This window comes from Merops nubicus, unplaced genomic scaffold (assembly GCF_000691845.1).
Source record: "Merops nubicus isolate BGI_N331 unplaced genomic scaffold, ASM69184v1 scaffold2954, whole genome shotgun sequence".
NCBI lineage: Eukaryota > Metazoa > Chordata > Aves > Coraciiformes > Meropidae > Merops > Merops nubicus.
This window is the reverse complement of record NW_008602086.1, coordinates 59,407-80,764: the sequence shown is the minus strand read 5'-3', so window position 1 is coordinate 80,764 and position 21,358 is coordinate 59,407. Positions and strand designations below refer to the sequence as shown.

The window sequence follows — 21,358 nt, the reverse complement described above, 5'->3', positions numbered from 1 at the left end:
AGAGTGTGTGAAGTCAACTGAGGAACCATTTACTATTGGTAAAATCTTCTGCCCCCTTTTGTGTAAGGTCTTTTTCCAGGATTTAGTAGGCGAGTCCTCTGAGGAAACTGGAAGCCTAATTCCAGTAGCAGTCAGAATTTGTCTGCAATGAGAGTGCTGAAGCACAAGTTGCCCAGGGAGGTGGTAGGTGCCTCATCCCTGGAAACATTCAGGGTCAGGTGGGATGGGGCTGTCAGCAACCTCACCTAGTTAAAGATATCCCTGCTCATGGCAGGGGGGTTGGACTAGATGACCTTTAAAGGTCTCTTCCAACACAAAATATTCTATGAGTCTCTTATCTTATTTACATTAAGAAACTCTAAAGATAGGAAATAAATCACACAGTTCTGATGCTGTTCTGTGCCTGTGTTCTGTGCAAGGAGTTTGAAAACTATTACAGAATGTAATTTCACAAGATAAGGCACATCCTTAAAAGTATCAGTACTGGATTTTTTCTTTTCTTTTTATGGAGAGCAGATACAGAAATGTGTAAAGGCCTAGCACTGTTAACAGAGTTTTATTCTGCCTCCTGAAATGTCAATATGTTGGTTTGAGTTCCAAGATCAAAATTCTCATTATTGTTTATAGTGATGAAGAAGAACACAAAGTCAGAACCAGGGCTTATACTTCAAACTAGCTTTATTATTGTGATGATTATTATGATGTCACAAAGAGGAGCACCTTTGTATGGTTCTCCCCTTCCTGCTATTTCTTATTCACTATGAAAGAAAATTCAGCTACAGTTAGAGCAGCAATTCACAGTTCTTGTAATGTATCACAGTGTTCCCATGTCCATAGACAACCAATACAAAACCCAAAGGTTTTGGGAAGGACCAACAAGTGAGTGAGACCAGGCACAACACTTTCAATTCAACAAAATGAGTCAACTCCAAAGCATGCGGTTGAATTCCAGAAAGATGCTGTTCTGTCAGTCTTCCATTGGAACATAAATACACATTCAAGTAAGAGGAAAAGGACATTTAAATAAATACACATAATTGCAAGGATCATGATTCTCGTTATAGCACCTGCAAGAGAGGAGATGTTTGCTGTGACATTTCAATACAATCAGAAATCCACTGGATTCAGCTTTTTCATTATCTGCTTTGATTATCACAGGGTGATGTGGCTCAAAGTCTAGCGTTAGATAATAATGGTTTCTTAAAAAACAACGTTTCAGTTGCTAGTCCTATTGTAAGGAAATGTTAAGACCATTGCTTGCTTTCCACTTACTTTGGTTATTGGAATGAAACTCGACACTCCTGAGCATACAAAACCCCCTGAAATGACAGTCCATTTCTCTGAACATTTCTCAGCTTTTCCTAAGGTGGCCCTAAGCAGATGACCAAGTGCCAGAGTGGCACAGCGTCGTGCCTGGAAGGGAGTGGTGTGGATGATTCAGTTGCTTATTGGCTAGTTTTAGAACTTCAGAGAGAGAGAGAGCACACGCACTGATCTCTGAACGTCCTCTCAATAGCTGTTATTCATCTCTCCAACCTTTCCATTTTTTCAGTGCTCCATTGCAGCTCACTATCCAACCTGGACGGATCAGTTGTGAGAGGACTATGATTCAGAATCCTCACCTTCAAAAGGAGATGAAAGACCAGCTTCAGCCCACTTAGGAGACCAATAGGTCTGCTGAAATTTCAGTTGCTGAAAGTCACCTAACCAGGCCATGCATACTCTCATTAGGAAAAGAATTTACCACTTCAGGTTCTTCACAATCCTCCAAGGAATAACAACAACTTCTTTACAAAAGCTTAAAGTGCATTAATGTGACAACAACATAAAACAAACAAGCAAAACCACCACCAAAAAAAAGCCCAAACAAGCAAACAAAAACAAATCAAACCCAAAACAGTCCTGCCAAGATAGCAGTGTTGAGACTTCCTGTCTTCAGAGGGCAAAATCTGACAGGCCCTGAATGCCAGCTGAGTAGTTGCCGTCCTTTTAATCATCACAGTCAGCATCTACCTTCATTCCCAAGCTTAGTTATACTGCTTTTTTACTTCAGTTCTGTACCAAGTCATAAATCAGAACTTCAGTCAGCTCTCTTTGCTGTGAGACCATCGGAATTCTGTGAAACTGGAGGAGATTATACTGTATTTAATGGTCTAGGAGAGGGCTTAGGGATCACTTCTCTGCAAATGAATGAAATCCTGTTTCTGGCTTCATTTGTTCATTGCTGTAGAGGATTACAAAGCCTAGCACTCCACCACAGACCTTAGCTCAACAACCTTGGAACAATCGTGATGCAAATATCAGTGTAAGAGCAGAGACACTTAACTGTAGGAGAGAAGAGACTGTATTGACCTATCATAGCACAGGTGCCATGAACTGCTCATGAACTGTTCACCAGCAGAGTTCTTCAAGGCTGATGAATACGTGTAGCATGCTGGAGTGTGCATGAACAGCTGGAGAAGACAACTGTTGTGGCAAAATTGGTCCATGTTGTGGAGAAAACAAGGAGGCTTCCTAGACATCATAGACCTCCTCTTCCATGGCATGACCAATCTCTTCGTGAAGCTGGTGGAAGGTGTTGCGCCGCAGGATTTCCCAGCCACGGTGAGAACTAGTCCTGGATGTTCTCCGTGACAGTGACAGAGCAGATGGTTCCTTCTTGTCCAGGATGTCCCTATTGATTTCCAGCTGTTCCAAACCTTTGTTATGTTTGTCTCTATCCTGAGTCTTGAACGCTTCTGTGTACCGCATCATCTTGTGTTTGTTGGGATCAACCCTGTCTTCAACTCTGTAAGAGGATTAAAAACCATAAACTGAATGAAGTAGAAGCAGCCAGTTTCTCAACAAAATCAAGAAGCCACAAGAAGCAAGCCCCTCCCAAAAATATGTCTACTGACCCAGACATTCCAAAAGGTCTACACAGAAACAGGAACTGTCCATGGGCATGGTGCCAGGTGCTGCTGGCATGCAGCCGCAAGAGCTTCATCGCTGCTGTTGACTTCAGTACCTTTATCTGCCCGTGGTTTCCTGCCCTTTAACTCATTTCCTAGTCATGATTTACCCTTTCCATTAATGACAATCTTCTTGAAGAAAGTCCAGCCTTCCTGGACCCCTTTGCCCTGTAGGACTGCATCCCAAGGGACTTCCTCAACCAGTGTTCTCATCAGGTTGAGGTCTGCCCTTCTGAAGTCCATGGTACCAGCTTTGCTGCCCCCCTCCTTACCTGACCAAGTATTGAGAACTCTCATTTCATGGTCACTGAGGCCAAAACAGCCTCTGACTTCCACATCACCCACCAGTCCTTCTCTGTAAACAAGAAGCTGAGCAAGGCCCCTCCCCTGGTGGGCTCCCTCACCAGCTGAGTCAGGGAGTTATCTTCCACACACCCCAGGAACCTCCTGGACTGCTTGCTCTCTGCTCTGTTCTATTTCCAGCAGATGTCTGGGAAGTTGAGGTCCCCCACAAGAACAAGGGCTTGCAATTTTGCAGCATGTGCCATGTGTCTATAGATCAATTCATCAACCTCTTCATCCTGGTTGTGTGGTCTACAGTAGACTCCCAACAGGACATCCACCTCGCTGGCAGATGATGCAGCCAGAAAAGATACATGCCCAAACAAAGCTTAATCTTTTCTCACTGTGGTATAAATACTGATTAAAATCAGAGATAATAAGGAATCTACTATTGTCTAGACTACAAGTGGGTTTTTTTTTATTTCAGTGCCTGAACTGAAATCCTGCACCTAAGATACTGCCACCTGATTCAGTCCTTGCAAAGTATAATATAGTTACTGTGCTCACATCAGAAATAAATCTTGCCTTCACTTACTCCTGTCCTGTTTTTGAAACACCCGTAGTGCTGTTCATTGATGCTGAATGCCTAATTGATTGATTCTGCCTCTGCCATTTCATGCATTTAATGGATAGGGACAGCCAAGCAAGCACAGCAGTGGTGTTTTGTGATACTCATTATCAGAAGTTTGAATGGAAAATTCAGGCTTTACAACCCGTGCAGTTTCTGGGGTCTATATCCTGTGAACGCTGAGCAGGAAACAACCAGCCGGTTTCACAGGGCTTGCACAGCTTCCTCAGGGGAACGGTGTTTGTCTGCCAGTCACAGACAGGAAACTGCGTTCTGGAAGGGAAGGACTTCAAACGCTCCTCCCCAGGCCACTGGAAAGGCTCTTTATTGGCATCAGTACATTGGATTCCCCTTCTGGACCTTGAAGTGCACAGAGCAGAGAACTCACCTGAGGTACCATCGGTCCCCCAGCCCGTACTCGCGCCCACAGACCCCCGAGCGAGGCCAGAGGCACCGCGGCAGCTTCCGCTCCAGCATGACAGTGGTAGCAACAACCTTTGGAATAAAAAAAAGAAAATAAAAAAAGGATTCGGATTATTTTAGAAAAAAACTGATTTTTCTTTCAAAATGTTCCGTTTCATGAGTACTGACCCATTGCCATACTTCATTACAGCTCCATATGTAACTCAGAAAAATCCTAGAGTCAATAGTGAATTTATTATAGGGTAGTTCACTGTTTCAGCCCTACCTGTGCCCTGCTTTGAGGGAACCATGCTGCTCTCACAACACTGCTAAGTTTCTTTCCTTTGATACCTGAAGGCAACTTGTAAGGCAATAATTTGCAAGCTAGAGGGCAGTATTTATATCTGCATTAACTATAATCAGAACTTACCAATGTGGCCACAGAACTACGTTTAACTGTGTGACTTATTACTTTCTCACAGAAAATGCTAGGGAATGGATTTCCTCTTGAGCAGCTATATAACTGATCGCGTTGATTTTTTTACCCTTTTGAGCAAGAGAGTCAGGCCATATTCTCCTAATGGGTCTAAAGATGTTACTGACCTACATGTCATTATCTTGCATTCTATCTCCCCTCAGTCAATCCCTGTAATTATAATTTAACGTTCAGCTACGCAGAAATGTGATTTGTAAACCAAGGGGCTGTGTGCAGTGTGATTTGTAACAGCAGATTCCATGTGTAAAGAACAAATTGCTAGGGAGTCACAGGACTGGCAGGAAAGGCTGGGTGGCCTTCTGGCTGCTCTTTGAAATGAAGGTGGAATGCTTGCATAGCAAAGACGTATTGGAAGAGAGTCTCACGTGGGAAGATGTGCAGAAGAGCAGTCTGAGATACCTCAGACTCATAGGAAGAATGAGAAATTGGGTGGCTGGTGTACAGCACTTGTAGAACAGATTTAACAGGACCGGACATTGTATTAGCCCCTGAGAAAAGAGAAGGCTGCAGAGAAGGTTTTAGGGTACCTCCTGTGGAGCATGGGTGGCAGAGCAAGTACTTGTACTGTCTAGCACGTGTTCCCTGGACACCTTTTTCCCTTATTTATTCAAAGTGAACGCCCTACCACCTAAACCAGATTACCTGGGCTCTCCAGAGCTCATCCCGCTCGTGGGCCACTCTCCAGTGGGTGTCACCCATCATGGCAATTAACAAGTTGAGCATAAGGAGGGTGGCGATGATGGCGAAGGCAAAGTATACCACGCTGTACATGAAGGGCAGGTCCACGTCGTAGTTTGCAGGGCCATCAATGATAGTGAGGAACAGCTCAAAGGTGGTGAACAAGGACATGGGATAGTTGTAGAACTGCCCAAGGTTTTCAGGGTTCTCTGTCTGGAAGATAATGTAGAAAGCTAGAGGAAAGCAATGGGGAAAAAAAAGGGAGAGGGAAATTAACAATGGAGATCACATTCCAAGAGCAACAACAGCGTCCTGTAGGAGATGCTGACAACACAGTGGTCTGGGGAGGAGCTGGATGTGTTTCTATGTCAGTGCAGTGCCCAGCACAACAAGGACAAATCCCTGAATGGTCTCCATCATAAAATGACTCACAACTACTTTGATTATGCATTTGTTCACAAAATAGTGTTCTTTTCTTCTTCAAGGATGTAATTATGTGTGTTAGTCTCATCCCCCAAAGATAAGTATCATAAATACTGGGGTTTTTTAAAAATCTTGACATATGTATCAGGAATTATATGGATTGTCCTAATTTCCACTACCCTGGAAAGAGCAAGAACTGAAAACCAAACTCAGGAGAACAGAAATCAGTAGTGGGAAAGTGACCACGCTCCAAGAAACAGAAGCTATACATCCTGACCACCTGTGCCAGCCAACTCAGAGAGCAACCTGAGAATAAATCAAAACTCACACACTTCGTTCATACTAAACAAGACGATGGATTTCTGCTGTCCTTTGGTGGACTCACCTGATGCAAAGCCCAGTATCACCACAGCCATGAGCCAGCAGAAGCGCATGAGATCTCCAAATATCATCTGCAGAGCAAAGACAGAGCCGTTATAAGGCCCCACTGTCCCAAGTCACAATGCAACCCTGTACAAACCATTTTCCAGAGTCTAAGACCATGAGTGGACTAAAGGAAACTTCTGCACTAAAGAGAGAATGTAAAAGTCCCAAACCCCCTGTGCAGACAAAAACTTGTCCATTTGCCATTAATGCTAGTCCTGAGGGAGAAAAAGGATTATTTCCATTTTCTCTGCAAAGAGGTGTCAAGATGTAACAAGCCCATGTTTGTTCATGTCTAGTACCTTCTGGATCATGATGGTAAAGGGTCCGAGCATCTGGAATCCTCGTGCAAAGTACATGACATTGCACCATCCTAGCACCAGGGCAAAGGACATGGGCACCACCTCACCAGTTGTGCTGGTGAGACGCATCACCATGGTTACTAGAATCATGCAAGCATATGTGATGCTGCAAAGAGAGAAAAGACAGTAAAAAAAGTTCAGTAAAGGAACCTTACCCTCCTTTGTATCCTTTTAAAAATTCCAAGACAGGCACGTACAGCCACCAGCCCCACAGACAAAGACTTCTCAGCACTGTCTAGTCTACGGGGATCCTACTCACCTGTCTTCCTATACATCAGTTAAGCCAGTAAGAGAAATAAATCAAGAGAAGGAATACTCTAAAAGAATGCAGAAAGTGACTCATCTGGCAAAAGCAGTGGGGAAAATGGGAAACAATATATTGATTAGACTTTAAAAGTGGTGTACTTACACAATTATGTGGAAAGGCCCTCCTAGGATGGTTTGTCCAAAGTATTTTGCTGCTCCAACTCTAAGGATATCTGGGATCTAAGAGAGACATCCTACTGGCTTTAGGACTCAGACAGATTCCATTATACTATTAAATGTCATGCTAACTGCCCACATTCACAGAGCTTGGGGCCAGCTGCATCTGCTTTGTTTGCTGAAACACAGCTTGATTTCTATACTCCTTTAAAAACAGAGTGATTTGGCTCCTCTCAGGCTATGACAGGTTGCTGGAAAGCCTAAGAACGCTTGGGCAGAGTGAAAGACTTGGGTGTGTGGCAGAGAGGTGTTGCAGCACAGAGCTGAGTCTGCAGTTTATATAGATCCCTGAGAAGAGCCGAGCCGCGGAAATGAAGGCAAAAAAACTTTCTTGGAGAATCAAAAGAGTCTGTTATACTTCTCACTGTGTTAGGTATAGTGGAGCCCCAGAGTCCCAACCAAACACAGGCAGAAGGACCTGTGGAAGGAAGCTTCTGGGACATATGTGGGCAGAGACAAAGCTGTTTACAAGCCCTGTTTTATTTCAGTTCTCCCTGACATTGTCATTTGAATTTTCTCATATGGAAGTTTTAGTCTTCTATTTCATATTATAATAAAATCAAGTGGGAGAAGTATTTCTTTTAATTTAAAGAACCTTTGCTTTTTTTGAGAGAGAGTTCATGGTAAGGACAACACCTCAACATGCCTCCCTCTGAACTCTGGTTGAGTAAGGTTCCTCCTATAGGGCCATACAGCTGCTGATCTCAAATTAAGTATAACCTTTTTTTTTCTGTATACACAGAGATCACCCAGCACCCCTAAACACAGGAGTATTTAGAGATGCTGGGTGAAGAACCTCTAGGGATTTCATGCAACAGCTGAGATTCGGGTGGACCCACAGATGGTGCTAATGGGACCTGTGTTATTACCCTGCAGATACTGAAATTACTGATATTACTCTGCAGTATTTGAAAGTGTGGCTGGTCCTTCTAATTGCTTCTTCCACATCTAGAATCTTTCTAGTACCTTGTCACAGTCTCTGTTTCACCCAATAGGTACTGTTGACAGTGTTGCCATAGATGTGTATCGAAACACTTAGAGCAAGCAAATAACCTCTACCAAGCTGTGAGCATAAACTCACGTTTGTCTAGTAAATAAAATCTGTCTTGATGAAGCTCAAAACTATACAGCTCACTGTGTCTCTTACCTCAAGGATCAAAATTACTACAGCTCCAATGACTGTGATCAGCTCCCCTACAAGCCTCAGTTCGTCCTCGTATGTCATGTACGATTCCTGAGGGGGAGGGGAAAAAAAGGTGAACGGAAATTAAAATGAAATGTTAAAGGGAGTGAAAGGAAATTTAAAAGAGTCTGGTGGCAAGGAAGGTCCCCTGTTGCTGTAATAAACACGACGAGGCCTGAGGACACCCCAGAAAGCAGCGCAGCAGAGAGCAAAGCGTGTCCCCTGTTCCTCACCGGCAGAGGGCACCGGCAGAAAGAGGGGGCAGCAGCAGGAGCTGGGCACGGGGACACACCTGGGCTGCCAGGTAAGGAGCTCAGGTGAGGATTGCCCAGTGCTGCCTGTGGGGCTCTGACTCCGATAGACACAGTACCTGCAGCATTTTCTGGACATAGATTGTATTGTCTCTGGCGCTTGTTTTGTTGCCTGTGCGGGGTTTCAGAGGCCGGTAGATGCAGCACATAGTGAAGCAGACCATGTAGAGTATATAGAATAAAGCCAGGAAACAGAAATAGGGACGACCATACATATTCCACTTGAGGCTCACCAGCTCCTTCACAGGTGTTAGGTCCAAGATCTGGCGTGCCTGAGGAAGACAGGAAGAAGGAATTAGTTGCTCTATGGGCATTTGTTTCCAAGCATCATTCACACTGTTCCCTGGTACAACGTTAGCAAACTATTCTATTCAGCATTAGGAAGCTGAATTTATTTTGCAAGGTGGGTTTGGATTTGCTCAGTCTGCCAGTGAAGAGGTTTGGAAAAGTTCTCGAGTACCAGTGGGGAGAGCAAGAAAAGCATGTTAGATGCTGGAATAAGTGTGTTGTCTGCATAGACGTATAAACACTTGAGACAGATCCATGAATGCAAATGTATGAGGGTGTGTTACAGAAAATAAAAGATATTATTTAAAATAGCATTTGATAGCATCCTTTATGAAAGATCCCCTCTGTACAAAACATACATCATTATTATTATAACACAGAACTGAAAATAAGATAATTTGGATTCTGTTTTCAGCTACAGAAAAGTTTCTTCACAACCTTGCAAAATTCACTTAGTTGTTTGTTTGTTTGTTTGTTTTTCTGAATTGGTGTTCTGCCTTTCTGTGTGGAAGTTAACATCACTCCCAGCAGCTGCTTCTGTTCACTTCAGTAGCATTTGTGGAACTCATTCTCTGGGAAACATATCTCAAAAGGTCATTCAGGTGATTATCTCCCTTTGAAAAACTGACACTAATATTACTCTGATTTAGCAGGCAATTAAAAGGACTTTGGAACGATTTTTCAGCTTCCTTAATTTCTGTCTAAATGCAGCCTGTTAGTCGACTGGTTTTTGAAAAGTTTTTGCCGTTCAGCTATGATGATAAAAACTGTAATATAACCACAGTGAGATACACTGTGAAGGAAACAAAGAAACAGCCAAACCAAACCAACAGGCTCTTTCAACTTACTTCCTTCAGAGTATGTATAGCATATTCAAAGTTCTGGCCCTTCTTTTTTTAGAATTTCAGTGCTGCAGCTCAAATGTATCTAGAAGACCACATGTATTTCCAGGAATAAACAGAAGCGTCAGGGAGCATCATGCACAATGTGACAAACAGTGCTGCTGCATACCTTGGGGTTGTGTTTCTGTCAAAGATCTGCATGTATCCATACATAAGGTGCAGCTGAGGAATTCTATACAAAAAGAAAGCTTCATCAAAAAAGCTGAGGCCAAGTTTTAGAAGTGACCAAGAGGCTCTATAAAAGTAAGGGCAGTGGAGTTATGAGCAGTGGAGGGAAGAGTCCTCTTCTATCATACAACTCCTTTTCAAAAATTAACAGGAAGAATACAGAAATATTCTTATGTGCCTTCAGGGTTGATCTGGATGATTTGCACACATGAATACAAAGGACATAGAAAACACAGTGCAATGTTATGGGAAAAAGAAATCTGCATGTTTGCATCTGTTGAACACTGCAAGTCTATGTCTCTGAATTAATCTATTTATTTGGCACTGAGTTGTCTACTATAAAACTTGGAAAGATCAATGTCACTTCACTCTTTGTTTTCCTAGATGAAATTTCAGCTACATGAACTGCCTAATAAATGTGATTACTCCTTCCAACAAACTTTGCTTCATCTCTTTCCTTAGAATATCACTACCACAAGTAGCCCCACCCCACAACCTTAGGCACATTAAGGAGGTGTATTCGTGAGTGATGTGATTATCCTCAGATTCCTCTCCTTTCAGCCAGCAGAGTCCTACAGATTGCCATTCAATTCCCTTAAGATCTAAACTGCTCTCTGGAGACACTTAGATACCTGCATTTCATGTAAAATGTAGGCAATCTGTATTCCTTAATTAAACGCCTCTGTTGGAGACAAAAACAAGATGGGATGATAAGATGGGGTGACTCTGGAGGTACCTGTTAGTGATACCTTTGAGTCTGATGAAAGAGAACCCTTTACTGAATCACAGCATGTCATTTCTTGTAGCTTGCTCATACTGTGATCTTTCAATCATCTGCAAGTTTCATAGCTCAGAAGAAATAATTATATATAAAGCATCAGATGTAGTCAACTGCTGCATTTCATGCATTCCCCACAGCACGTGGTACAAAGTCCTCATTCTATGGATAATATTAAGTACCTTGAACCTTAAAACTCATAATTCTTCTCTTTATATAATCAACATGGTCTGCACACAGAAAGCATGTGGTGCCCACAGTACCTCTCTCTTCTTGGTTGAGACAATGAGCTCAAGGAAGGACTGATCTTCAGCCCAGGAGTCAATCTCTGTGAGATCGTAGAGCACGGTGGTCAAGGGGCCAAAGGACCAGAGACTGTGCTTCCGCTTCTGCATCAGGTACTGAAACATCTGAGGAGAAACGGAGAGGGTGGAGGGTATCAGAAGCTTTCCAGTAGGTAGTGTTTTTGCAATGACAACCAAGTTGTTAAAGCCCCTGAATTACAATGCTGTTTTCCTTGAACTTGGCATTTGTTGTGGTTCTCATGTCTTAGGAACAGCTGCAGCAGGTTAAGAATTGGAAGAACTTTTTCTCATTCCCATTGGGTTATTAGCTCATCCTTGGGATAAAGGATGAGTGATTTTTACTCTAAATTATAATCAAATTGCTCAAGTTATTTGACACTGTTATACATCTTGACAACAGATTTCATATGGAATTATATGTTGATTAGAAAAAAAAATCCTTTCATACTCTTCTACAAGTTATCTGAAAAGAAGTGTGGCCAGGGAAATGATCTTGTCCTCATGAATTTATGGAAGGAACAGTAGCCACCTTTCTCTTTTTGTTACAGGGAAGGGTGAGAGTTTACTTTAAATACTGAGTACTTGTCAATGAATAAATGTCTGTGGATACTGAAGAAGTTTTCTGTGTGTCACGTTTAGAGTAATGAAATCTAGACAACAGACAATAATTTCAGTCAGATTTTCAAAAACTTACTTGGGATGGATCTTTCTATTAACACCTGTTCAACTCAAATGCTTCAAAAATTGCTTCAAAAGATCTGTCCTTTAAGTACTTGTTTCTTTCATTCAGATAACAAAATTTCACATAAAGAATTTTCTGGTCCTACATGAGACTTCTCAAAAAGGACTTGTTATGTATCTTCCACCCACTCAGAACATGCACGAACTCCCTTAGGCTGCAGGCTGTTATTTCAAGTCCTCGGATTCTCCTGTGTGTGGAGGCAACTGTGTCACACATACTCACCACGGTGTTGCCCTCAACTCCAGCCAGTTTGAACGGAGTGAGTCCTTCATTGTTAGGAATCAATTCAAGTGACCCTGGTCCCTCTTTGTTTCTGTCATAGGAAAGTATCAGGCTGTACATGTGGCAGGCAAACGTCTTGTTAGGTTGGAGAACCAGGATGTGAAGAACAGTGTTACCTAAGAAGGAAGCAGACCAGATAAAGTTTGTAGGATAGCCCAGCCCCGTGCAAAGCCTGGCAGCTGCCCAATGGCTCCCGTTTTCCTCACACCCCTCACCCCACTGCTCTCCATAATGAGAGAAAAATTTGTGCATGCACAGATGATAAAATCTAGTTTCAGGTGTCCAGATGCACCGTATGCTATTCACTGGGCTCCACAGCACATACCCAGATAATCCTGAGCTCTAATGTCAGCTCCGTTTTCAATGAGCAGCCGTACAATCTCCTCATTTCCCACACAAGCAGCGAAGGATAGAACGTGCTCTCCTGCAGAGAAAGGAGAGGGAGAAACAACATTAGGAGCCCAGGAGGCAGGAGAGACTGAAGCACACTGAGGGGAATCTAACCATACTACGAAGCCAGAGGATAGGAAAGGAAGAGTTAGCTCGGGAAACCTGCACATTTCCTGCCCAACTCATCCTCCTCAGAAAGGTAAAAAAGACCTGCCCGCATTCCCCTGCCCCCCCACCCTCAGCAATGAAAGGCAGAGGCATTCTTTTCAGGATGTTTATCTGCATAAGAGGCTGATGAGTAAGCTGCAGTAGATGCAGCTGGGAGGAAATCAATTTTTATGCAATACATTTTTTTATACATGCAAATATATAAAAACAGTATGAGCTATATATTTATATTTGTGTAGTATCTGCACACTCAGATGGAGTCTTCCTGACTGCTAGAAGGTGCCTGGCTGATGACTCCTGGAGACAGGAGGCTCTGCCTCACCAGTGCAGACAGGGCTGAAGCAGGACCCCCGTGCACCCCCCAGTCCCCCCAGCCAGGGGCCCACAGGGCTGTACCGAAATAGAGAAGGTGCTGGGAGCCACGCCTGAAGAAGTGCCCAGTGGCCTGTGCTGTGCAGGCATTGGCCCCCCTCTTGAGCAAAGCCTTGACCAAAGGGATGTTCTGGTTCACTGCTGCGATGTGGAGAGCTGTCTGCCCTGTAAGACACAGAAATAAAACCTTGCCTCCCAAGAAAGCCACTTCAGGCTGACCAGTAGCCTGTAGTTCATATTTGGGTCATGGTAGATCTAGGTCCTGGAAGGGGACAGTGACATCCACAACGGCTGTATCATTTAGGTTTGAAGTTATCCCTGTTGTGTGCAAAGGGCTGGACTACACAACTTCCAGAGGTCCCAGACTACTTAAATCTTTCTATGAATTCATGAAAACTAGCTTTACAACCTGTCAAAAAACAAGCAGATTGCACTTCCTAGATTTTTTCTGGAGAAAGACAAAGTATGCCACACTCTTCCGGGAAGCACATCTAAAGCTGTGAGACTCACTATGCTTTCCTTCTTAGGACATGAAGAGCAGGTCAAGACAAAGGTCCCAAAGGAGCCTTGCTCTAATTCTTCAAATTAGGTATTAGAATTTTTTAAACTCCATCATTACTATTTTAGTGGTTTCAAGATTCTGCCTGGCATTTTTGTGTAGTCCATTAGAACCATTCTTTAAAAACTTAACAGGGTCTAGACTCAAAAGCAGTGGCCACATTTGTTTTCCATCCCTGTTCTTAGCCAGCCAAAGAACCATTTTCTTCTCCTTTCAGAGGAGACCAGCTGGGGATCCCCTTTGATACACGAGCGTGCCAGAAAGCAAACTGTACATACCCCTGCAGCAGACAGGCCCCTCTGTGGTCAGGGGTTTGCCAATAAGGCATTGTCATGTTTGCACATGTACGTCCTTAGGTTTAACCTCATTCCACCTCCCACAAAAGGTCAGGAGCCATTCCGGTGTTGGCTTTGTTGTGTAAGAGTTTAGCAATATACTGAACCAGGAGCAGTGGAAGCCACTTTCCTACTGTACAGGTAGTGCTGCTTCTCTGCCCTTGCAGAGAACCCTGTCCACCCTCATTCTCTGAGGTGTTACCTTCGTAGAGCTCTGATGTCATCGTCTCGTTGACAAGCTCGGGAGCTGCTTCCATTAGAGTCACTGCTGCCTCCAGGTTGTCATACAAGGCAGCGACATGGAGGGCAGTCTCCCCCACTGCACCTGCAGACAGCAGCAGAGGCACGTGAGTCAAGCCTTCAGCTACACGGGACAAAAGCAACAATGGGTTATTGGGGTGCAGAATTACAGAGAGCTAGGTGCCCCCTTGAGCCCTGCCAGATGCTGTCTCATCATCTAACACGATAGCAGCCACGTAACTGCATAGTCTCTCTTCTTCACTCCATCAAAGTCTGCAAGCTGAGCAGCAGCCTCGGGTGTCTGTGACAGCAGGCTGGCTTGTCTGAGGGGGAACAGAACTAATGCTGTTCAGTGATTTGACTCCTCAGCTAAGTCTCTTCTAAGTAACTGCACTGTCTGAAGCTGACAGCATATTTTCACAGACAGCACAATGCTCGGTGTTTGGAGTTACCACCAAGGACTGGTATGCAAAAAGGCTCTTGCTTATATTTGCTCCTATGCAAATGAAGGTCACTGCTAAATCTTATGTACCACATTGAGGAGTTCAGAAAGTAAAAGGCTGCACCTGCCAGGAGAAGCAGACAGGATGGGTGACCCTAAACTCATCAATGAGACATTCCATCCCATTTATGCCATATTCAGTACAAAGCTGAGGGATCACAAGGGTCAAGCTCTCTTCTTCGACGGGCAGCATCTGGGGACTCTGCCTGTCCTACTCTCAATCCCAGTCCACGCACTCCTAAAGCCAGCACCACAATCCAACTCCTGAGTCTGCCATCTAATGCTGGGTCCAGTCTGGGACTTCCCCAGTGCCTGCCCACAGCATCAGTGGTGCCAGTGACATAACTGCCATGGGGGGTTGGGGCTGGGGCTGGTTTGGTATATATTCACTTCTGTGTGGGTTTGTTGGTTTGGTTTTGGTTTGGTTGGTTGGTTGGTTGGTTGTTTTCATTAAAGCTCTTTTTGTTTTCTTTTCCAGTCCATAAGTCTCTCTCCATCATTCCCTTTCTCTTCCCCTTCTGGGAAGGGAGAAGGGGTAATAGAGAGTGTCTGTCATTCATCTAGTGACTGGCCCAGCCCTAACCCTTTGACACAGACTCAGGCATGAAGAGGAGGAGCACACAGCCCTTCCACTGACCACCTTCCACAGAAAACCACCTCCCTCAGTCCCGCTAGAAAAAAGTCCCATTCAAGCTGTAAACCTCTATTCTTCACCATTCTTTTAGGGTCTGATATGCTCTCCAAGCCAGAAAACTCACTTTGTAGCACGGCTGCTGACACAGTTAAGTACTTCGAGGCTGCTAATGCAAATGTTTTAGCAAATTCACAAACGTAAAGGCTCTTGCCTTCTACAGAACACTGCTGGTCACGAATAACCGAGTTACCTCTCTGGTAGATATCACATGTTCCATCAGTTAGAAGTTTCCTAATGGCTGGGAGGTTGTTTTCTTTGGCAGCCTGGAGGAGTGGGGATTCCCAGATCCTGTAGTCAAGAAAAAGTGGCGAGTAAGGCATGGAGTCAAACACGCTGTGTCTCTCCTGAGCTAGCACGGCCTCTGCTTGAGACAGGAGGGATCTTCAACATTTTTACTGAAAGACTGGGAATACACCTGCACCATCTGAGTTACCTTTTGTATGGCAAAGAAGAGCGGACCCAGGCAGAGAAGTGCAGAGGGAAGCAGAGTGCCAGCACCCCGGCTCGCTCGGCACCCGCACACTGAGGCTCAGCCGTGCGGTGGCAGCAGAGGGACAGGCAGGAGAAACCAAAATGTTTCTGCTTTACAAAGCCCACTTTTTGAGGCACAGAAGATAGCCAATGATGGGGTCTCGTTGGATGCCCCTCCTGTCAGTAGACTGGTCAGCTCAGGAGTCAGCAGAAACCAGTAGTCTTTTAACATAGCACAATAAATTTAGTAAGGTTGGCATCTGAATTACTCCCATAATGGATGGAAAACAACAAATATGAACAAGAACTGCTCCTGTGGGAAGCACCCTCTGTGGTATAATTAAAACAATGGGTTCTGAAATTTAGTTCCTCATCATACAAGCTTATGAGGAAAAACCTGAAAGCTTATCTGTTCTATTTTTTTTTTCTGATGCTGAGAAAACGAAGGCCATTGCTGAGAACTGAAATGTATGCCTGTCCTGGAAAAGAGTGTTCCATCAAACAAACTCCAGACCAAATGGTTCACCTATAGCTGAAGAACGCCTTTGAGTCTTCCATGAGGCTCCAGGTATTTCAGTAGATCCTTTGGGGCTAATGAAGAACTACAGTCACCAAACCCCACTCCAGGAAGGTCCTTTGATGCAAACAGCAGGTCAAGGGAGGTGATAATCCCTCTCTGCTCAGCCACTTCTAGCGCCCTCAGTGCAAAAGACACACAGACAGCTACTGGGGTGAGTCCAGCAAAGGCCCACAAAGATGATTATGGGACTACAGCATCTCTCATACGAGGAGAGGCTGAGAGAAATTGGGCTGTTTAGCCTGGCTCAGGCAGGGTTCTTATGGACACCTTCATTTTCTTATCAGCCCCAGTCTGTCCTTTACTACAATCTGACAAGTGTCAATAGATTGAATGTTAGTTTCACACACAAAAAAAGCATGTGGGACAAATATATTAGTCAAATTATATCCCTATATATTCAGTGCTTTCTGCTTGTGATGTCCGAGGCTTCTGCCTTGCATTCCAGTATTAATAGCTGACAAGATTTTGGGGACAGAGTTTATAAGGCAAATGCTATGTCAAACAATTAAAAATTGGTGTTTTGCATTAAGTGATAACACTGATAGGAAAGCAGGCAACGTAAATTTTACAGCCTACAGAAACAGGTATTTCTTTCTTCAAATTATTCTTTTATGAACAACAGGCGCTTGAAGAAGAAACCAGTTCCTTGTTCTTCCAGGAACGTGCCTGTCAGCTGTGCACCCCAACCCTGCCCCTGCTGCTCACCCCCAGAGCACAGGCACCAGCCTGCTGGCAGAACCTGGGCACAAAGCAAAACAAAGAGAAGCATCAGAATGACATAGATCAATAGGAACCATTTGAATAAATGCAAATTAGTGGACATGGGCTACAAGTACTAAAAACATAACTGGACACTGTATTTATCATTTCACAAAAGGAACATCTCCTGTGACCCCATTATCTAAGTCACCAGAAATCCGACTAGAAAAATGCTGACCAACAGGTGAGAAAGGAAAACATTCAGAATATAAAAACCATCCTGAGTAAACCAGGGAGCCATTCTGAGATATTTTCACATGTCCTTTAAACTTTCATCTTTGCCACTTTGAGACATACTCCTTCTTTAGCTTACTCATGCATCAGTTGCATGAGTTGCCCAATTATAAACTCATTCAATGAGGCCATTGCATCTGGGCTCAGACAAATAGGAACAAAATAAAAAGGCTCTCTAAAGAAAAGTTGTAAGATACAGCACTGGTGAAGCAAGCTTGCCCCTGCTGCCATTCTTTTGGCTGAGAAAGGCTCTGTTCCTGGAAAATGGAACTTTCAGAGGCAGGAAGTGGGAAGGAGGTGGGGTTTCAATAGTATAAACACTACAATTAATATGTTGATGCTTTAAGGGTAGGCCTTTATCCCTCAAATGACCTCAGAGAGGAGGAAGGATTGGGCAAGAGGCAACGTGGGAGGACACAAACACAATACCTTTCACACAAAATTCTCCAGAGTCCTTGTAAACAACTAATTAAATTCCGTGCCTGCCAAGAGGGAGCCAACAGCTGCTAAACTCAGCTGTCAGAAATGTGGGGCAAAACTGTCAAACCTTTCTACCTATTGCAGGAACCTTCAACCAGCCGTAGAGAAGCAGACATCCCAGGGCAAAGAGCGAGCTGGTGAAGAACACAGAAGTGTTGGTAAACACCACGGCACACTGCCTCTGATGCCTCAAAGGTCCATGACTTACATGTTTATACCACATGTTTTTACTCTCATTGAATTTTCTGTCCTGTAATTGGGGAAACATTTTACTCTCATTTAAAATATATCATTATAGTTATCAACTCATTTTTAATGCATTACAGCAATAAGCTGAGCATGTAAATGTTGAGTACTAGGTGAGTGAAATTCACTAATACAAAAACCAAACCAAAGTCACCTGAATCTAGAACCTTCAAAACATTCAAATTTTTTTAAGTTCTGCATATTTAATCAATTTTCTTCTTGGCTCATCAAACAGCACAAATTTCACATTTGACAACTCTATTTCCTCTGTGTCAAAGCAGCAAAACAGGTAAAATCTGTAACTTAATCCCTTCACAGAGCTGCCTGCAGTAGCTGCCTAGCTTCCCCAAAGCACCATCATGCCACTGAATGGGGAGGGTGCCTTTCAGAATGAATCAGCAGAGACCTATTTAAACACATTGAAAAGACAACTCAGCATATCCAAGTTAAGGTTCTGTTCTAAATCATTCTTTTTATCAGCTATGGAGTCATGGAACACTAAACGCCTAATTTAGCCAGCAAAGTATGGTCTGTAACACTGGGCAGTACTGATGTTGTCTTATCGAGTCAGTTTAGGATAAATAGAGCTATGTAGCTAACCAGCAGGTCTGATGGGCAATGAAATCCACAACAGAAAGCAGCTGGAAGTGCTCCCGGGTTCTCCTCACTAACCTAAGGAATGTAGCTGTGTTGAGGTGCTTAGTAAACCTTGATCATGAATTGCTATCAGTCAGTTTTCTTAGATGATTCCATCACACCCTCAGGAAGCTGTGAGCTGTTTCCCAGTGCAAGCGAGGACAAAATCAGGAACACCCAAAAATCCATTGTGAAAGAAAGAGAAGATAGAATGTAGGTCAGATTCTGACTGAGGAGGTCATGTAAAACGGTTTTAAACAATGGTAAGGATTTCACAAGCACTTTCTGCCAGTAATATATACCCTTTTGCATTCATAGCTTCTTAAGCACCTATTTTGGAGTGCCTGTTGCTCATTACACTTAGGAAGACAGAAGTATTCAAGAACAAGTCCATAAGTCTCAACTCTATTGTAAAAGAATCCGGATTTATAGGGTTACTCCTTTAAAACAAAAAAAAAAATAACCCTGTTAAACGTGAACTGTCTGGACAAGAACCAATCCAAAGGTCCTTTTTCAAGCCCAAGCTCACCAGAGGTGCAATGGAGCACCTCTTCCTCTTCTTTCTTTTCCTTCTCAGAGTCTACTACTTGAGTCATTCACTGTCTGGATATTTTCCTGTTGTTTGCTCTAGTTTGGAGTCTGCTAGCTTCCTGCTTTATCCCCATAGCTATGTCAGCTACTGAGGGTCTAAAGCAGTTCTTTATAACTGAGCTATAAATCTGCCAGCAGGGTATTATTTCAGCCTTCTCTTGCAGTTGTGGTGCTCAGAAAGACTCACAAACACCCTGGAACCTCTCGTGCATGTAGGTTGAAATCCCTTCTACCGACAGTAAACAGCTTCTGTGGAAATAAACAGGCTACTAATTGCTGATGCTACTGGAAAAGAAATTGATAGGGAAGTCCTATCTCTTCAGATAATTAGCTATCTACCACACTAAGCAACAGAAATCTTGCTCAGCCACTTCCAGCAGGGCAATCTCCTTCCATTAATATCTTTTTTTTTAATTCTACAGCTGAAACTACCCCAAGAATAAACTCATGCCAGAACTGTAGATGTTATTTTTTATTGTCACCGAGTTTATTCATAAAACAAGTTTATTCTCTGAAGCATGGGCTCATCCTGCATCAAGACCTACAACCCTCTTCACCAGGGGTCTTCTTGCAGTTTTTATTTTAGGTTGTATTTCCTACCCTGTGTTAAATAGTTTTCTCTAACAACTTTATTTGGGGTGGCTTTTTTTCAGACCACAAATTTCAGGTTTACTTCTTCCTGAGGAAACCTGTAGCCAGGTTTAAGGTGGCAGATGCTTCCTAAATCTACGAGCCTAAGGCATGTCTTAGGCAGTGAGGTGAGATACATGTATGTCTGTGCATTGCTGGGGAAATGTGAGTTCTGGAGGACCTGTACATTTGTGACATTAAGGAGGCTTCTTTTCAACTATTAGACTCAAAGCTTCTATTAGGATGAAGGTATAACAGTGTAAGAAAAGCCCAGAGATGCTGCCAGCGCTGCCCTTGTCTCCATTTCACACCCAGCAGCAGTCTCTGACAGGCTCTTTGCAGCCTGACTACTCAAGCAGCACAGTTAGTGAGACATAACACAAATGAAGCAGTGGAACTGGGAGCTGGCATCTTTCTTTCCCTGTTACCTTTGAGAGCAAAGGAACCAACTGATACTGACAGGCACTGTGGATTTTAAGATGTTAATGTGAGCACTGAAAACTCAGTAATACCATTTAGACAAATGAACAGTAAAACTCTCCTGACATCCCTCATTCACTACTAGCTTGAGGGAGATTTGTTCTCAGGGTAAGCAAAGTACTCCACTAGAAGGTCTATGAGAATAAAGAGCCACCAAAAAAAAAAAAGAAAGAAACTAAAGGAGATATAAAAGGAGATATAAAGGTTTTATTGTGACATGTTTGGAGTGACCATAGTTGTCTGTAAGTTATGCAAAGTGTCCCAAGCACCTTTAAAGCATTATTTCTCATAGCACAGATTTCTATAGTTAATTAGTGCACAGAAGTGGTTTGTTTTGTTTTGAATGTACCACACAAGTGAAATGTTTTATTGTCACTAGAATAATTAAGCCTCAGAGCAGGCCATGAAGGCTAGGTGGTACCACTGAGCCCTGAGCAGCAGAGGCGAGAGAAAAGAGACCCACAGAAGACAGATCATTTCTCAGTCAGAGTTACAGAGGCAGGCCACAACAGAAAGGGAAACAGAACAATTGTCCTGGAGCCATGTACTCGCTTTCTCTAATTTCTTGATTGTTACTTTTTACAGAGTGCAACTCTCCTATGGTAGAACTGCTAAAATTTCACACTAGGGAGATTTTGTTCACATTTCCTTGGACCCTCTTCTACTGAAAACCAATCTAAAATAAAGCAAGGGCTCTCAGTTTCTGGAAGATCTATTAGACTGGGACAGGCAAGTGATTCCTCTTCAGCTCTATCAGGCCTGAATTTTCATGAGTATTTATCTCTGTTGCCCATGATTGTGAACTTTGTTGGGGTTTTATGTTCACTTGCACCATGCAGATCCCAGAGTTTACTTCCAAAGATAATTGTATAAAGTCCCTATGGGATGTGACCATGGTCCCCGA

The 21,358-nt window shown here is 43.4% G+C and overlaps 1 protein-coding gene across 1 annotated transcript in view; it reads right to left on the bottom strand.

Annotated features, from left to right (window-relative positions):
* Nucleotides 1-2,514: 2,514 nt before the first annotated feature.
* TRPV6 (transient receptor potential cation channel, subfamily V, member 6) overlaps nucleotides 2,515-21,358 on the bottom strand; it is a 21,088-nt gene continuing 2,244 nt past the window's right edge. The window contains exons 2-15 of the mRNA XM_008938202.1: nucleotides 15,538-15,635; nucleotides 14,114-14,236; nucleotides 13,042-13,182; nucleotides 12,413-12,511; nucleotides 12,028-12,203; nucleotides 11,022-11,168; nucleotides 8,682-8,894; nucleotides 8,276-8,362; nucleotides 7,055-7,131; nucleotides 6,586-6,751; nucleotides 6,246-6,312; nucleotides 5,402-5,670; nucleotides 4,250-4,356; nucleotides 2,515-2,788 (exon numbers count right to left, since the gene is read on the bottom strand). Of these exons, the coding sequence (XP_008936450.1) occupies nucleotides 2,515-2,788; nucleotides 4,250-4,356; nucleotides 5,402-5,670; nucleotides 6,246-6,312; nucleotides 6,586-6,751; nucleotides 7,055-7,131; nucleotides 8,276-8,362; nucleotides 8,682-8,894; nucleotides 11,022-11,168; nucleotides 12,028-12,203; nucleotides 12,413-12,511; nucleotides 13,042-13,182; nucleotides 14,114-14,236; nucleotides 15,538-15,635 (2,044 nt within the window). The remainder of the gene's footprint in view (nucleotides 2,789-4,249; nucleotides 4,357-5,401; nucleotides 5,671-6,245; nucleotides 6,313-6,585; nucleotides 6,752-7,054; nucleotides 7,132-8,275; nucleotides 8,363-8,681; nucleotides 8,895-11,021; nucleotides 11,169-12,027; nucleotides 12,204-12,412; nucleotides 12,512-13,041; nucleotides 13,183-14,113; nucleotides 14,237-15,537; nucleotides 15,636-21,358) is intronic.